The 17515-nt window shown below is 35.9% G+C and overlaps 1 protein-coding gene across 1 annotated transcript in view; it reads right to left on the reverse strand.

Annotated features, from left to right (window-relative positions):
* RELN (reelin) overlaps positions 1 to 17515 on the reverse strand; it is a 536272-nt gene that overhangs the window by 264507 nt on the left and 254250 nt on the right. The window contains exons 6-7 of the mRNA XM_061165186.1: positions 15333 to 15411; positions 2728 to 2824 (exon numbers count right to left, since the gene is read on the reverse strand). Of these exons, the coding sequence (XP_061021169.1) occupies positions 2728 to 2824; positions 15333 to 15411 (176 nt within the window). The remainder of the gene's footprint in view (positions 1 to 2727; positions 2825 to 15332; positions 15412 to 17515) is intronic.

Genomic DNA, 17515 nt, shown 5'->3' on the forward strand with positions numbered 1-17515 from the left:
ACTAAAGGACCTCTTAAAGAGATTTTGATGATTTATTACAGTGACTATGAACATCAGAGAGAGAACTTTTTCACTACCAAATCTCACTGTTCTTAAATTATCAAATGAACTCCAAATTATAGAAAAGCAGTATGTTCACTAAATGAATCTGAAGAATTCACTGCAGGCTGAAGCTGTTCATTCTACACTTCTTCCCCACAAATTGTTACTGAATTTAATCCTGTTTTAGCACAAACTCTTCATTGTAACTAAAACACATTTCCAAATAAGAGAGAAAAATTGAGTAAATAATTTATTTTTTAAAAGATGGAGAGTAACATAACTAATTTTATTTTAAGCTCTGAGAGAGCAGATTTTTTCTTAGAGGAGTGGGTAAATGAATTTCTCACTACCTTCAATTCAGACTAGCAAAATGAATCAAGTTAGCGCCGCCCCCTGAAATCCGGAGACTTCACTGAGGTAATGAAACACACGAGGCTTGCGCAGCAGAGAAGCAGTGGGAACACAAACGCACAGTATGCCCGTGTGGTAGCAGATCCCTCCTCTCACAGGCCTTGGCTTTTATTGAAATGAAATGGCCATTTGACTAAATTCACAAAATGGAAATGCTCTTTTAGGCATTTAAAAAATAAGGCCTACCAAGGTTCTCTGCCTTGATCTATGGTTCTTTGTTTCACAATTTCAGTAAAAACTGGATTTATGAAAAATTTTAAAGTATACATATCTACTTTTAAAAGTGATATTTGGGGGCTGATAACTTTCATCAGTTCTCATGCACAACAGTTTTTACTGGATCCAGTTTTGAAGTGCTGTGCAAATATTTGAATTTTAGTGGATAATAGCAAGTTAACTGACAACTGAATTCGTCACTTTTCTTTTGATTAATCTTTCTTCTGTAAACACAACTTGGATACAATATATATTTTTGCTCCTAGGATACCAATACAGTATACAAATAACTGGAAACTGGAAGTTGTTAGTGTATAAAATGTGGATGCCATTCTTATCTTTGTTAATGAATCTTCATTTTGTTCCCTACGAGTCTACAACACAACTCATATTAGGGAAATACTTATGATGTAAACATAAATCTGTGTATGTTTTTTAATTTTTTGGGTGAAGATAATTATTTTGAATATTTTCCTTCTTGGTTGAAAAGCTAATCTTATATTAATTATATAATACAATTCAAAACTAGCCCACTGAGCATATAAAATCTAATAGTCAATATACTGGAATATAGTGAAACTATCACAATTAAATATACCTGGAATCAGATAAACTAGATACTTCAGTCTCTATGCTATAGAAATATGAATTTTGGCATTATATTCTTAGATATGTTTGTTTCTCATTAATTAGAAACAAAAAAGAATTTGCCAAGCATTTCCTGAAATATTACTGAATGGGGAGGACATTCTAAAATGGGCATTTATTCTAAGCTCAATTAACTATGACAAAAATTTAGTTTTGTTTTAAGGTTTATAGATAATTAATTCAGTCATGGTACATTATTTAAGATGTACTAGCAAATCTATTTTTTTCAAGAAGACTTTCACTACAGAGTCACATTTGTTTTGCAGGAATATTATAACACCTTGTAAGACTTGAATTATGAGTACCTATTATTTTAATTTGCATCCAATTAATTCTGTTTGTGTTCTAATTTCAACTAAAAACTCTTCAATTTATCAACATTCTGAAGCTTGTATGTTTAATAAATTAAATTTATCTATTGCCATGAAAGGGGTATTCAAGCAGCATAAAATAAGAACCATGTTATAAAAATTAATTGACTTTCACAATTTGACAACTAAATCTTCCTTTAATTACCTAGTTAGGTTTTTTCCCTCCTTTTTAAAGTGGAAGGCAGTCTTCTGGCCACTTTTACAATTAATGAACTTGAAACAAAATGTATGATGGAGGGTTGAAAAATACAACTTGTTACTAAAAGCTCCATGATAAGGAAGATGTAGGAGAAAAAAACAGAGGCATTGAAACTCAAGTTGAAAGGCAACGCATAAGAGATTCTGCAGAAAGAACATTAGGTGCAAAGAAACTGAGCTTGAAGTGTAAGACAACAATTGGCTTTTTCAAGAAAAAGAATACATCCTTTTTCAAGAATGTGAAATGAATGTAGTCTTGGTGACAGAAAGAAGTACCATGTGATAACAAAAGGCTCATTAGTCATATTTGATGGCCAGTGATTTAATTGCTTTCAATTTTAGAATGCTCATGTTGCATTTTACACATGATCCAAGGACTTGTTTTTGGCAAACAAAGTCTAATCATCTAAATTAAAGTAACCTACTATCAAACAATTCGGCATAAACCAAACAAAAATTTATTTATTTAGTTTATTTAGTCTGCTCTTTCACTTTAAATATTTCATTAAAATTTCTAGGTGATTAGGAAACAAAGTGTAAAAATAATGTGATAAAACTGCTCATCTAACATTTTTCGATTGCAAGGAGATAAGAAGTATAAAAGTAAAGCTTTATACAAGGACTTATAAAGTAACAAAATTATGTAGATATTATATATACAATACCTGTCTCTTGAAAATATCATATGTCATGCATGTCACACCCATATTTTTAAAAAGCCGTATAATCATATGAGATCCATTGAGGCTGCCAATTTTTTTTTTTACTAAATTCTTTATTTTTGCAAAGAAAACTCAGTAAAGTGTATTTGGAATAAAGAACATAAATAGCACATACTTACCAGTTCTCTTGGACCATATGGCTCACAGAAGGTGACAGCATTGCCATGCATAATTGCACCACACTGCTCTCCAGTCTCACAGTTGTTACATTCCACCCTATGGGAACACAGAGCATAACCTCAGTCTGTGAACTACGTAGCACAGAGCGGTTTATCACTCAAAAGATGTAATAGATATTGCTATTCAGTTGAAATCAACATTTCCAGGTAGGTAATGGTATTTTGTATTGTGACAAGTTCAGTTCAGTTCAGTTCAGTCGCTCAGTCGTGTCCGACTGTTTGCGACCCCATGAATCACAGCACGCCAGGCCACACTTCTCTTTACGCTTCTCCTATTTACATTTTGAAGACTGTTGTATCAGGCCCTTTCAGTTGTTTGCTAATCTCAGAGAAAAGAAGGAGCAGAAAGTCCTACTCAGAGGGGAAGAGGACAAAGGTACGAAAGGATACCACGAAGCTCATAAAGCAAAGAGGCAGAAGCACAATAAGTAAAAACTTGGCAAATAAATAGACATATTTCCTACATGTGAACTGCACGGAAAAAATATTCTAATCTTTTGAGCTGTATTTCCACACAAAGAAGATCAGCAATGTCAAGAAGCTTTGATTTTTTAAAAATAAACAGAGAACAACTTCTGACATGGAATTTTAAATGGTAGTATCTCATATCTTAGTAGACTGAAATCTTTGCTTGATTACTGTAAAGAAAAATTCTAATAAAATATCCTTTATGTTAGAAGAGACACAGTAGTAGCTTCATGGTGCAACTAATATGTCTCTTGTTCACCATCTTATGCTTGGCACGATGTGAAAAGTGAAAGTTGCTTAGTCGTGTCCACTCTTTGGGACCGCATGGACTGTATAGTCCATACAATTCTCCAGGCCAGAATACTGGAGTGGGTAGCCTTTCCCTTTTCCAGCAGATCTTCCCAACCCAGGGATTGAACCCATGTCTCTCACATTGCAGGCAGATTCTTTAGCAGCTGAGCCACAAGGGAAACACAAGAATCCTGGAGTGGGTAGCCCATTCCTACTCCAGCAGATGTTCCTGACCCAGGAACTGAACCGGGGTCTCCTGCATTGCAGGTGGATTCTTTAGCAACTTAGCTATCAGGGAAGCCCTAAGGCTTGAGGTCTAAAGCACTTCAAATAGAGCCTGGCACACTTCAAACAGAGCAAGCATGATACAAGTGTTAGCCTAAGTTTTAACTATTTTTATTATGGATTTCCAACATTTTCATCCATAACAGGTACGTTAGGTTTTTTTCCCCCACAGAGAATCTGTTACATGAACTTTTTACTACTGTTTTTCTATTCTTAAAACTATACATTAATTTTTCCCAAGGAGTGTGATTTTGAAGTACACAGAAGAAGCATCAAAATCATAGTGGGCTTCTTAGTGATAGATGAGGATTATTTGTGCTCCAAGGCATTGTTAAATGACTCAGAAGAAAAATAAGCTTTGTCGGAGAGAAATTAAAAGATTGTTCAACCCTCACATGGACTATCTGCCATTTTCCTCCAGTGATTCTAAACTGAAAGCATCACTGTTGGTGTGAAGTCCGAGGCCTGATATTTGAATTCTCAAATAAATTTATAAATTTATTCTATTTATAAATATTGATCAGCAGCTCCCAAATCAACTGTATATCAGGAAAATAGTATCTGTATAAACACATGTATTTCAAATCCCCATCACCCACAGTTTAGGTTAAATAGGATTCAGGTGTAGCCTAGATATCTGTATATTGTTTAAACATGATTCTAGCATAGGTACCTATAGCCTGGCACTAGGGAACCAGTGAATAGACAGTAGATATTTGATGTGTTTGGAAAGCCACTCCTATTTTGTGGAATAACAGGAGTTAAAAAACCAATAAAACACACAAAAAAGGCAATCAGTTACAGCATTCTCCCCACTTAGCTCAACAACCCCTCTGGACCTTCTTCCTTGATGTACTTTATAGCTCCAGAAACTTAAAATTAACAAAGGCACTGGTACCCAGTTGAATCTTAAAGATCTTGAAATACCAGCTATTACTCACTGAATTGTTGCTACCTGGAGGCACAATGACTTCACCAAGGACTGATGAAACAAATCTGTTAGCTTCCTGTCAAGGTCTTTTAAATGCCCTTTGCTTGAATTTTTCAGTATGACTGGGTTTGTCAACATAATTTATTGTAAGTTATTTTGAAAACACATCCCTCTGGGTGGTCAAATCCAATCTACTCTTAGCTGCCAATGGTGTATTTACTCATTTATCATTCATTAATTCATTCTTATAATTAACAAACTTGTGCTAGGAACCTATAGGCACTGTGATAAACTTTAGTGGTACAAAGACCAAGAAAAGTGCTATTCATTTATAACATTTAAACTGTAGTTTCCCAACAGAATTTGTTCAAGAAAATGATGGGTTCTGTAAAGTAAGGTAACATGTTCTTCACAGATTGATGGCAAGAGGTTTTAAATAATTTCAGTTAAACAGATTTTTGTTTTTCAATTTAAAAGGAAATGTGAACTCCCAAGCTAAGGATTATAAACGAATTGCTTCTCTGCTTAAAAGTAATACTGAATATTTCTCTAATCTAAGAAACTCCCCCCCGTTTCTTTTTCTCAATATGAAAAACAGAACATAAGAATCTGACAAATACCATGGTACATTATATGAGTCGCCCACATCAAAACATACTCTCATGAACAGTATGATTTAAAGACATTTTAAGGGAAATGCTTGCTATCCCCAAAGACCATGCAAAGCCTGAATTTATTGAGCTCTCCTTGAATCTATTTATCACATGCTTAGGTACCACATGAATCTTTTCTATTACTAGAGTTCACAGATCATTAGGCGTTCAAGTTGGAGGGCATCTGAAGTATCACCGAGTTTCATTACCCCCTCATTTTACAAATGACAGGATGAGACTAGAGGCCAGTTTTCCTGACTCCTTGTCCAATATTCTTCCCACTCCACTCTAATGTGGCCAGGAAGAGAAAACTCCAACTCCACAAAAATCATGTGCATTTCAAAAATGTTTGTCATCATTTTTGCTATCAGAGTTCATCTGGAAAACCTAGTGTCTTTTCTTATAAGTTGCTTTTTTCATTTATAGGATAAGGTATTTTGCTTTGCTAATACAAATGTACAAAAATAAAAGAAATATCATGGACTTCATAGAAAATGTTTAGAATGAATTTACTGGACTAAAGTACATAAGCAAATTCAATATTCCTTTGGTCATGTATATCCTTAGATAATTCATCCCTATTTTACATACACATTATCATACTACCATTTTTTCCACTAACAAAACCATAAAGGAATCAGTTAGGATGAAGGCAGGTACTTGTTGACCAACACATGTAGGGTTAAACTGTAAACATAAAAGAAAAAGAATGCTTTGAGCCAAGATTTGGTTTTCACTCTAACAAGCTCCTTGGCAGTTTGAAACTTGTTATTTTGGTGTCAATACTCCATTTTTATTTTTTTATTATTTAGGTAGCTGTTTTTGTTTAGAAATTATATGCACATTTCTGAAGGTATAATTATGTTTTTAATCCTGACTTTAAAATTATTAGGCTGGAAAACGTGCCAAAGTCCCTGTTCAGAAGGCACAGAGGAAGCTCGAGTGAAATGTCCCTGGAGTCCCTGCGGTCCCCATGTCCTACAGAGACTCACACAGGACTTTCAGGACACTGGAAAGAGGAGGAGGATTAATGAGAAACTTGGGCTCCATCGAACAGTCAGAGATTTATGAATGGTTGGTGGTGACATCATCCTGATAACAATAAATAAATAACCAAAATACTATTTTCTCAAGAGCAGTCTAATTACATGGCTCATTCTTCTTTTTAGATCAGAGTGAAATCACTCAGCCTTTAGTCAGTCACTCTGCTGAAACAAGTTAATCATCTGGAAACTCAGCAACAATCAGTTATCAAATTCTCATTTGGGATACATGCTGTTTGTCCCCAAGACTGGGGACATTGTATTATCTCTCTGTAATTTATTGCCTCTAAAGGAGGCGATGTCTGGTATTCTATGAGTCAGAATTGTCTATTCACCAGCATTTCTGAACAGAGATATTAAAATACTTTTAATATTTGATCTGATTATAAAATGTACTTTAAAAATGGAAAGAGAAAAGAGAAATCTCTTATAATTTCCTGACCCAAAGATAACAAGTCTGTTCCCCCAGGTACAGCTCACACTGCATGTGCTGAAAATCTAATGCGTGAACTTGAAAGGCCAGGCCAGATGAGGGACTGGTGAATCCATCAAAGTAAACAGGACCCTGTCGGCCATCTGGGAGCTGAACAGTCAGCTGACCTCATTTGGAGACACTGGAGCTCCTTGTACTTTCCACTGAAACCTCAATAAGCAACCAACTACGCTCCCCTTCCCCCCCCCCCCAAAAAATACCCAACAAAAAAACCTCAATAAGCAGAACACTCAACTTTTGACCATATTTTATAGCAAAGAGATGATGTTTTATAGGAAAAAGGCATGAGTATTTACTTGTGAAAGACAACGCTTAAAAAAAAGAAAAACCCTCAAAGAATTCTCTTCTCTTTGTAAATATGGAATATTTTTGGGAAAACAGCAAGGAAAGTTCACTCTGTAAGACCGAGAAAAATATCACCTTCAACGATGTCATGACTTTTTTTCCTAGGGAACTAACACATGCTCTGAATGTGAAAATGACAAACTCCATTTATAGTTCATTCTTTCTCATTACTTCTCACTGAGGAAGGTAAGAGAACTATTTCTATTCATCAGGGAGTTAAAAAATTTAATTTCTCCTTTGTTAACAGCTATAATGACAAATATTATTTGGATTAAAAATATTCCTTCTATCACCCTACTACTGCATGCAATATTCTGACCTCCTACTATGGTGAATTCTACTACATGCTGTTTGAGGAAATATTTTTTAATTTGTTTCGAATGTACTTGACATTTAATTCCATTGAGTGAGTTCTTATTTCTGTCATAAAAAACAGAGATTAAAGAAGGAATTAATAAGCTTCCAGATTTGCACCTTATTTTAATAGTAGGACACCTCCTGGTTAACCTTTCTATTGTAGATGAAGTTTTCCCCAGAGCAATTACATAAGGGTAAGTGGAAGGAGGAGGAGGAAGCAAGAAAAGGAAGGTTAGAGGAGGGTGTTATAATAAGAGAAAAAAGTTACTAACAAAGGAGAAGGGAGAGTGAGAGATGGTAGAAAAGGGGGAGGTCAAGAAGATGAAGAGAAAAAGCAGAAAAAGATGCACAAAAGATCAGAATATCAGAGGATTTCCCTGGTGGTCCAGTGGCTAAGACTCCTTGGATGCAACGCAGGGGGCCTGGGTTTGATCCCTGGTCTGGGAACTAGATCCCACATGCTGCAACAAAAATCCCACATGCTGCAAAAGAAAATTAAAGATCCTGCCTGCCACAACTAAGATCCACTGAAATGTTGTGAAGTGACTGGCCTCCAACTAATAAAAAAAAAAATGGTAAAAAAAAAAAAAAAAAAAGATCAGAATATTGGACCATTAAACCTTAAAACTGAATTATAATTCCACAACCCAAACTACAGTGATATATTAGAGGTTTTGGCAAAGGTAAATCATAAGATAAAATATTATTTTGCAGACTTTTACTACCCATTCACAGTCTCCCTTTGTCACCATCTCCTGAAAACTTATAAGGTATACATTCCATGTCAAATAGGTAAGATGACATATTAGGTGATATGATTCCAAGTGGTCATCATTACAACAACAACAAAAGGCCCCTTGGAAATCCTTCAGCAGTGATGTGCAGACCTTGATGCCCATGGTGAGTGCTTCCCTTCATCCATTAGGTCTTACAGCCTTACCACCCACAGGCCAGCTGTACATCTGTTGCAGGAAGGGGGACCCCTTCCAGGGCCCAAAACTGGGCTCTTATCTAACACTCAGAAATGAATTGTCTGAGGAGACACATGTGCTGACAAAGCAAGAGATTTTATTGGGAAAGGGCACCCGGGTGGAGAGCAGGAGGGTAAGGGAACCCAAGAGAACTGCTCTGCCGCGTGGATCGCAGTCTTGGGTTTTATGGTGATGGGATTAGTTTCCGGGTAGTCTTTGGCCAATCATTCTAATTCAGAGTCTTTCCTGGTGGCAAGATGGATGCTAGCGAGAGGGATTCTGGGAAGTGGACAGACACGCGGTGTCTCCTTTTGACCTTTCCCGAACTCTTCTGGCTGGTGGTGGCCTATTAGTTCCGTATTCCTTATCAGGATCTCCTGTCATAAAACAACTCATGCAAATAGTTACTATGGTGCCTGGCCAGGGTGGGCGGTTTCAATCAGTGTGCTTCCCCTAACACATTGAACAACGTGGATGTACTTTTATCTACTTTTTTTTCTTCCCCAGTGACACTGGTCATCAGACTTACTTTGTTCTGATTACCTGGAAACTACATTTATATTGTAGTTTTCACACCTGCCTACTAAATGGAGACCCCTCTGTTCTTGTTTTCTATGGGGGCTCCAAGAAACTAAGGAACTCTGAAGTAATTTTACTGCTCACTTGACTTCTTTTATCTTACACGGGTTAAACTACTGATCACTGAATAAATAAAGATTCAGCTAGACTAAGTCACCCCCATACTAAAATTTCTATTGTTTTAGGGTCTTTGTTTAAATAATTATTTTTCTCAAAGAAAATAAACTTTAATAAGTCAAATCACCAATCTTTTTACTCCATTTCTGGGTAACTGTTCCAATAAATTAGTATTTTGAAGAGATTATCAGATGCAGCAGAGTCTGTAATCTCAATTTCTCTAGCTCTGTAGTGTGATCTTTTTATATACAAAAATGGAAATCTTCTAGTCTTTTCTTGATTCAAGCAACTGTGCAATGCCGGCCACAGTTTTAGCTTCCTTGGCTGTAAACTGTGGGGCTTTCTGTATGATAAGCCAATTGACAGAGGTCTTCATGTGCCACAGGATCTGAAACAACTTCATTTGTGTCTCTCTTCTTGATGTCTAATATCCCTGTTGGCATCACAACTTACTCATCTAAGACGCTTCTTCTGATTAGTGACTCTTGTTCTTCCCTGATCTCTGCTGAATAGAACATCTCTGCTATTATTACTGTGCTGGAGGGGAAACATCTGTTGTCTTCTAGTTGCTATTTATCATCGTGTTTTCTAACAGTCTCACATTTCCCACTAGAACATCATAGCCTAGTGATATTACAGCTCTGGATGCCTTTTGTGATCTTCAGAAAACAAACATTAAAGGGGTAATCTGTAAGCCAAAAGAAAGATTCTTCCTGACTTTCTAATTGCTTAGAGGGTAAAGACACCTCTTAAGAAAACTTATTTTTAAAAATTACTCAATTTACTTAACTTTCTCTATCTCTCTGAACTCTTTTTAACTCAAGTTATGAATCATAAATGTCTCTTATTTCTCAACTTTTCTCATTTTTTAAAATTACTGTCGAAATTTTTTACTGAGGTAAATTTCTACACAGGGAAATACACGGATCTCAAGCTTTGACAAAGGTATACATCTATGTAACCCACGCTCTCATAATACTATATATAATGCATTAATCACCCCAGAAATTTCCTCATGCTCCTTCCCAGTCAATTCCCCATCCCTGAAACAATCACTAATCTAATTACTAGCACTTTTGATAATATCATCTAGTCTAGATTTCATGTAAGGAGGATCACACAGTAAGAATTATTTTGGATCTGGCTTCTTCCATTCAACATATTTTTGAAATTCAACCATGTTGTTTCAGCTATCAATAATTTATTCCTTTTTATTTCTGAATAGCATGCCACTGTATGAATGTATCACTATTTTATCCATTCTCCTGTTTATGGGTACCTGGGATGTTACAAGTTTTTTTGCTATTAGGTGTAGTTCTTTTTAATTAAAAAAAAATCAAGATTTCTCACCATTCATATGGAATACTGACAGTGTTTATATGATACTAAAATAATTAATTCATAAAAAGAAACTATAAAAAAGGTAGTTGAGACACAAGTATAACATGCTTAAGTGAAATGTTGAGATAGAGTGTATTTGTAGGTCTTTACTTTCCTTCTAAATTTAGTTATAAGAGGTTGTCCTTCCTATGTTTTCTTTTCTTTTTTCTTTTTGGATATAGGGTTGTCTTGATCAGAACAAGACTCTACTGACCATCTTCATCATCAGGAGTGTAATCACACTGAACACACTTGATAATGGAGAACTATCAACAGTGCTGGTAAGTCAGTGTTGCTCTGTCTACATTCTTTCTCTCACTCTCTTGGGTTCAATGGTACATTTGACCTGACGAGGTTGTTGTTGTGATCCAGAGGTCTACCTGCATGTGGCCCTGCATCAGGGCAAAGTTAAGGTGGAGAAGCCTCACTCTCATCAAGCCTGAGGTGTCACTATATTCCCATGAAAGGGTTTTGCTGTTCACTTGTAACTTTACTTCTCATTTTTTATTTGAACAAAGCAAACAGAAATGGCTGAGAGAATGGGAGATAACAGCCCACTTCTCTGGCAGCGCCATAGGGAGACCCCCTCGGGGGGGTCAAAGCACAGGAGGACTCTATACTCTGCATCTCAGGGAGGCAGAAAGACCACAGTGGCATGAGAGCACAGCAGAGCATCACAGAGACATTGACAGCCCAGGCCCAGGAGCAACAGAAGTTGTCATGGCTTCAAGCAGGGATCAAATGCAGCAATCGTCATCAAGGAGTGAGTGATTAGGATGGGTGAGAAGGCTACTTGTGTGGACCAGTCACCAAAAACTAGATGAGACAGGGAGGATTCAGTGGATATCCACAGGGACAGAGGACTGGGGAATAAGAGGTGTGTCCCCACCCTACCCCTTGCCTTTGAACTAATAAGCTCTCTGATACTTAGCTACAACACCAGAAAAATGGGAGAAAGGAAGCTAAAGTTGACCAAAATTAAGTTTTCACTACTGGTAGAAGGGACACAATGAAAAGAAATTGAGTTAAAAAAAAAGAATAAAGATAGTTTTATTTCTCTGATACCCAATTTTGTGGACAGAATTCATAACTGTGACACTTGTGTAAGCCTAAACAATTTCTGGAAGGACTGACAGAAACTGGTAACAGCTGATGCCTCTAGAGGGAAGGAATATAGATCTAGTGTGGGAAGAAGGTTTATTTTTATTATTTTTAATATAATCAAACTTTTCACTAAGTACATTTATTAATTTTAAAATCAAATCTAATATTTAAACTAAGCAGAGAGACAGATTCAATACTGAGTTGATGTAAAAAAGTTTCTTGGTTCTAGTCCAATCACTGCCATACACTTGGAATAATAACTTGGCTGGTACATTCATTCATTATAATAGTAATATCATTTTATGCTCCTTGTTTTTTGTGTACAGTCATTTGTACAGGAGATAATAAATTTAGATATCAATAATAATATGAAATGAAGTGGGGAAAAAAGTTGATTTTACTAGATGAAGTCAATGGAAGCAAATAAAGTATGAGTGACTAAATTTAAACTGATCTCTCTCCCCATCATTGCACAGATGGGACTGTAGTTTCTTAATTTTTCCTTTGGCTTGTCCTTAAAAATTGAAAGTTAAATAATGCACATGATGATTTTCAAACTCCATGGAAGAAACATGCTCATAAAAGCAGAGTGCTTTTCTCTTGTGACAAATTATTGAGTGATATATTGAGCCTTGGGAATTTGCCCCAAAGCAGTACACCCTGAGCTTCTTTCTATCCGGTGGTGTGTGCCAATGGCATAAAGTTATGGGTTGTCAGTAAGGATTCCCCTTCCTGGTTTTCACAAAGCTGCTCAGTGGCTTCTAATTGGGGTAAAGAAAATCAAAGACAATATCATAAGGGACAAAACTCACAAGTCAGTATGTATACCAAGAAAACAGATTCTGGGAGAGTGAATCTGCCTGGTAGTGGTGGTGGTTTAGTTGCCAAGTCATGGCAACACCATGGACTGTAGCCCTCCAAGGGCTCTGTCCATGGATTCTCCAGGCAAGAATACTGGAGGGGGCTGCCATTTCCTTTTCCAGGGGATCTTCCTGGGTCTCCTGCAATGCAGTTGGATTCTTTACCAACTGAGCTACCAGGGAAGCCTGAAAACTGCCTATGTTGGCCCAAAGCAAGAGAGATCTTTGTTATGTTATTGGAAATACCTCACTGGAATATCTGATTGTATTGGTTTTTAACTTTAGGGAGCTCATGTCTACTTTAAGGGGGGTTAAGATATTTAACACTCTTTGTTTCTCCCTTCTCTATAATTCTACTGTATTTTCATTAATATATATTAAATAACATAGATATAATTAATTTGAAGTCTGTTTTTGATCTGAATACAGTAAGGGAAGACTTGGGGAATTATTTACATAAATTGACTGAAAAATATTTTAATAATAATGATTTGGGATCATACCTGAGCTCAAGGGTAGGCAAGTAGACCAACATGCAACTATACCATAGGAGAAAGACAGAAAGGGAAGGAAGGAGGGAGACAAAAAGGTAGAGTAGGAGACAGAGAATAAGAGAGGGAGAGAGGGAACTGATTTGTACTGAGCAGCAACAATACATTAGGAGATGTGCCAGACCTTTTCAGGTTCATCAAACTTTAAGACAATGGTGTTAGGAAAATACTCGGCTCACTTTCATTGACAAGAAATGTGGCTCAGAGAGGTGAAGGAAGTTTTGTACTATTCTTAGATACCCAGCTGGCAAGTAGCTAGCTTGAAAGTCCACCCAGACAGACCTGATTTCAGAACCTCTGCCACTTATATTCAACAAAGCCATCTCTCAAATGATGAGAACTTCCTAGGTTGTTACTATTGTTTTTTAATTGTAAAGAGACTAGATGAAGGAGATTGTGGTCAATAAGGGATAAAGTAAAATTACTCTGAAGTATATTTGATAGAAGACAGAAGTACATGGCTTTTTAAAGTTAATAAGAGGTTTTAGAAAACAGGAGGAAAAACCATAGGTTAAGTAAGTGGGACACAAAATCTATAACTTCGGTCAAGAAAGCATCTACCAGATCAGTCATGAAAATGGGTGAAGCAAAATCAATCATGTTTTATTGATTTCAAAAATAACAGAATTTGGACCACATAAAAGTCACATTTTGTATTTGTCAAGAAAACTCACTGAAGAAAATGAAGTAGCTTGACACAAATGAACTCGCCCTGAAAGAAACAAATCATCTAATAACATCTATATTAATGGGATATAAAAAAGCCAAATGTTAGGAGGATGAGAAAATTTTTCTTGGGTAGAAGTAGTGCTTCGAAAGTTTTTGGCTTTTCCTTAATAACGATTTTCAACTAATTTTAAGAAATTTACATTTAGAACATGTTCAGAGGTAAGTGAAATCTTTTTGATAAATTATCTCTTTAATGGCATATGAATCATAAGACTTTATGTCTCTGTCTAGTCTGATTTTTTTGTATACTTATACTCTCTAAATCTATATTTCTTTCTAAAAAAGACATAAGTTCCTGTTTGTATTTAAGCATCAACACTCTCTAAACCTATATGTCATCTTCAATGCTCAGGTTAAGGACCACTTTCTCCAAGAAACTCTCACTAGAGCCAGCCTTTCTTTCTAGAACTGTAGTATGTTATTTATAACCTTCTATTACACTCAAGGATTTCTATCCTGAATTATAAGCTTTTTAAAAATGTGTTTTAGGTGTCTCCTCTACTGAACTATAAGCTACTCAAAAGAAGGAACCACATTCCTTTTTAATGTACTATATAAATAAAATAATTATTGTTTGATATTTGTTGAACAGTGAAAATAAGGAAAAAGAAATTAATATCATATGCAGACATTTGAGGATAAAGTGGTTATTCTCTTTGTAGTCTTGAATATTGCTTGGGTTTTGGTTACAACCTGATTACATTAGAGCTTCTAATTTATCTTGAACTCTTATTCAAGTACACAAAACATTTAGTACACAGAAAATAACATATTCAGATATTCTCTCAAATTATGCAGATTGACTATAGCTCTCAATGGATAGACTCATTTCTCCAAAGTCAGAAAAATACAACAAACTGCCAACAAATTCATGCATCCATTTATGTATTCAACAAGTTTCTAATGTATACGTTTTGGTTAATTCTTTCTTTGCCTTCCAAAATCCCATATGGTGGTCTCTAAACAGCTTTGGAAGGAAAAACTGGAGTACAAATGCGGTAATCCAATAACACAGAAGTTATTTGGAAGTATGACTCAAATAATCTGTCAGTTTCAGATAAGTCATTTCCCTTCTTTTCTTTAACAATAAATGCAATGATCAGACATAATAAGGCACATTTTTTTCTATGTAAATAACTTGTACTACTGAAAAAAACTGACCACACCTATGGCTTTGAGGGATACCTAGATTCAGTTCTTAAAGAAGTCAGGAATAGACAATAGACATACTCTAGGTGACATTAATCCCAGTTCCTTAGTTGAACAACTCTCACTGATAACTTAGAGCTAAAGAGCATTTTAATTTTATGTAACTACTCCAAGGAAGCATAATTTTTTTTTTTTTGCCTTTTATACAGACCAAAGTGAGGCATGATCCTTTAACTTACCATATGTTTGGATTCAATTCCTTTTGGTGGTAGGAGTCAAAGTCATCTCGTAGGATAATACTGTCACTATGAATTTCAGCTAAAGGAAGAACAAAGATTTAGAGAAGGGTTACACTAAACAATAGACTTAGCTATGCAAAAGAGTCAACACGCCACATTTATGAGAAATAACAGTATTTTAAACTAAAATTGAAGTTTAAACAAGTAGTTGATTGCATTTGCTGTGCCCCTAAACTACTAAGTAAAAGAATAACTCTGCTGTTTAGAAGTCTGGAAACCAGAGCCCCCAAAGAGAACCCTACCAAAATGTCACCCAGGTCACAGAGGTGGGAAGACCAAGGTTGGCACTAGCCTACAAGGAGAGGTCATATAAGACTTGCCCCTCACAGCTCAACACATCCAGAATTAAGTCAGTGCCTAACTCACTTTAGAGCATTGAAGGGAACAGAACATTGTGGCTATTTGTTGTTAGCTAACATTGCTATTATTTACTAACCCATCTCCTCTTCTCTTTCTTACTACCCATCTTGCCCTGACTTGCTTTTTCTCATTCCCTATATTCACTCATTTTTTAAATTTAATGTGTTTCAAATTGTTAACATTTCCCCCTTCAGAGCTGCATAGGAGAAATTATCTACACAAGTAAGTAAAACTTCTAAATAAAGTCATGTTAGAAGTCAGGAGGAATGGCAGAAAACCATCCATAGTCTTAAATATATTATTGTTACCCTCGAGATTGTATTAAATACTTCTTTTTAAGCTACAGAAGAACTCAGGCCATGCCAAGAGCAAAGAATGTTTTCATAATCTGTGGAGTATGTAATATTTCCACTGAATAGAGGATGGACAAGTAAAAACAATGGCCAGCTACAATGTAAGCAGACTCATTTCTAAGGTTGTATGAGAAATGGTAATTATTTCTACACAAATTGTAAAAAATTAATTTGGTGCTTGAAAATCTTCTCATCTGATTCCCATGGTTTGCTTGGGTAATTTGTTTCAGCTAGTATAAATTCTCTGGGTCTATATAATTTTGTTCAGACCATTCTGCACATGCTTTTTAAAAAAATAAAAATCATATGATCTGTTTAATAAAACATAACCAAAAATTTTTATTTTTTCCAAAAGTGATATTTTACTCTTTTGGGGGGTTCACTTGTATATAATTTATTGAACTGATTGAGGAATTAAATATCACCTCCAAATACCAGAAAGTTCACTTGCAAATTCTCTTTGGTGACAATGCCACCTGCAGGCACCCTCACCCTCTTTATACCAGGTATGCCAGTAGGTAAGCACATAACGAAGTCGGGAAAACCAGTGAATCAGCATGTATTGAAAGAAATGGCTATTCAGACTCAAAGCCTTAGGCTCGACAACAGGGAGAATATGGATTTACACTGGAGAGAACACTGTGATGTCTTCTGTGCTTGGGAGTGATTTAATGATTCCCCTGAGCGATTAGATGCAGTGTCTGAAATGCCTACAGGGTACCTTTCTCTCAAATACCCAATATGGCTGAGATGCGGCTGGGCCACTGTGGGTCACCAGCCTGCCTCAGCTGCCAGAAGGCATGCTTCTAAGTGCTTGCGTTCATCTGCCAAAGAAGAAGAGCCCCAAGCTGTAGCATTACATAAAAGTAGAGCTTCTCAAGGCAGATTTTCCAAAGAGAAAAATAAATTAATTGGGTTTATAGGTTGAAAGAGAAAGCAAGCCCAAGAGACAAATACTGACCCATCTGCAAGTCCCACAGTGACAGACAGCTGAAAAGGCTAGAGCCAGCTAGGATGATTTCTTTTCATTCTTATTAAATAGTGTGTGTAGGAAACTGCTTTTAAAATCAGTCTTCACTATCATATATGAGAAATTTAACTCTTAAAGGTCATTTGCTTTCCAGAGATTTTTTACAGAGGCATGGGTCAGTCTCTATGGTTATTTGTTCATGTATTGCCTTCTTTCCAAACATTATTATTAAAAATACATATATATATATATATGTATGTGTATATATATATATATATATATATATATATACACATACAAATTCATTTAATCCTCATAACAACCATAGGAGGTAGTTACTATCATTACTTCCATTTTATAGGTGAGGAAACAGGCATAGAGAGATTAAGTAACTTGCCCAATAACATCATGCAAGCAAGTGGCAGAGGTGAAATAAATCC

Source organism: Dama dama, chromosome 18, assembly GCF_033118175.1.
Source record: "Dama dama isolate Ldn47 chromosome 18, ASM3311817v1, whole genome shotgun sequence".
NCBI lineage: Eukaryota > Metazoa > Chordata > Mammalia > Artiodactyla > Cervidae > Dama > Dama dama.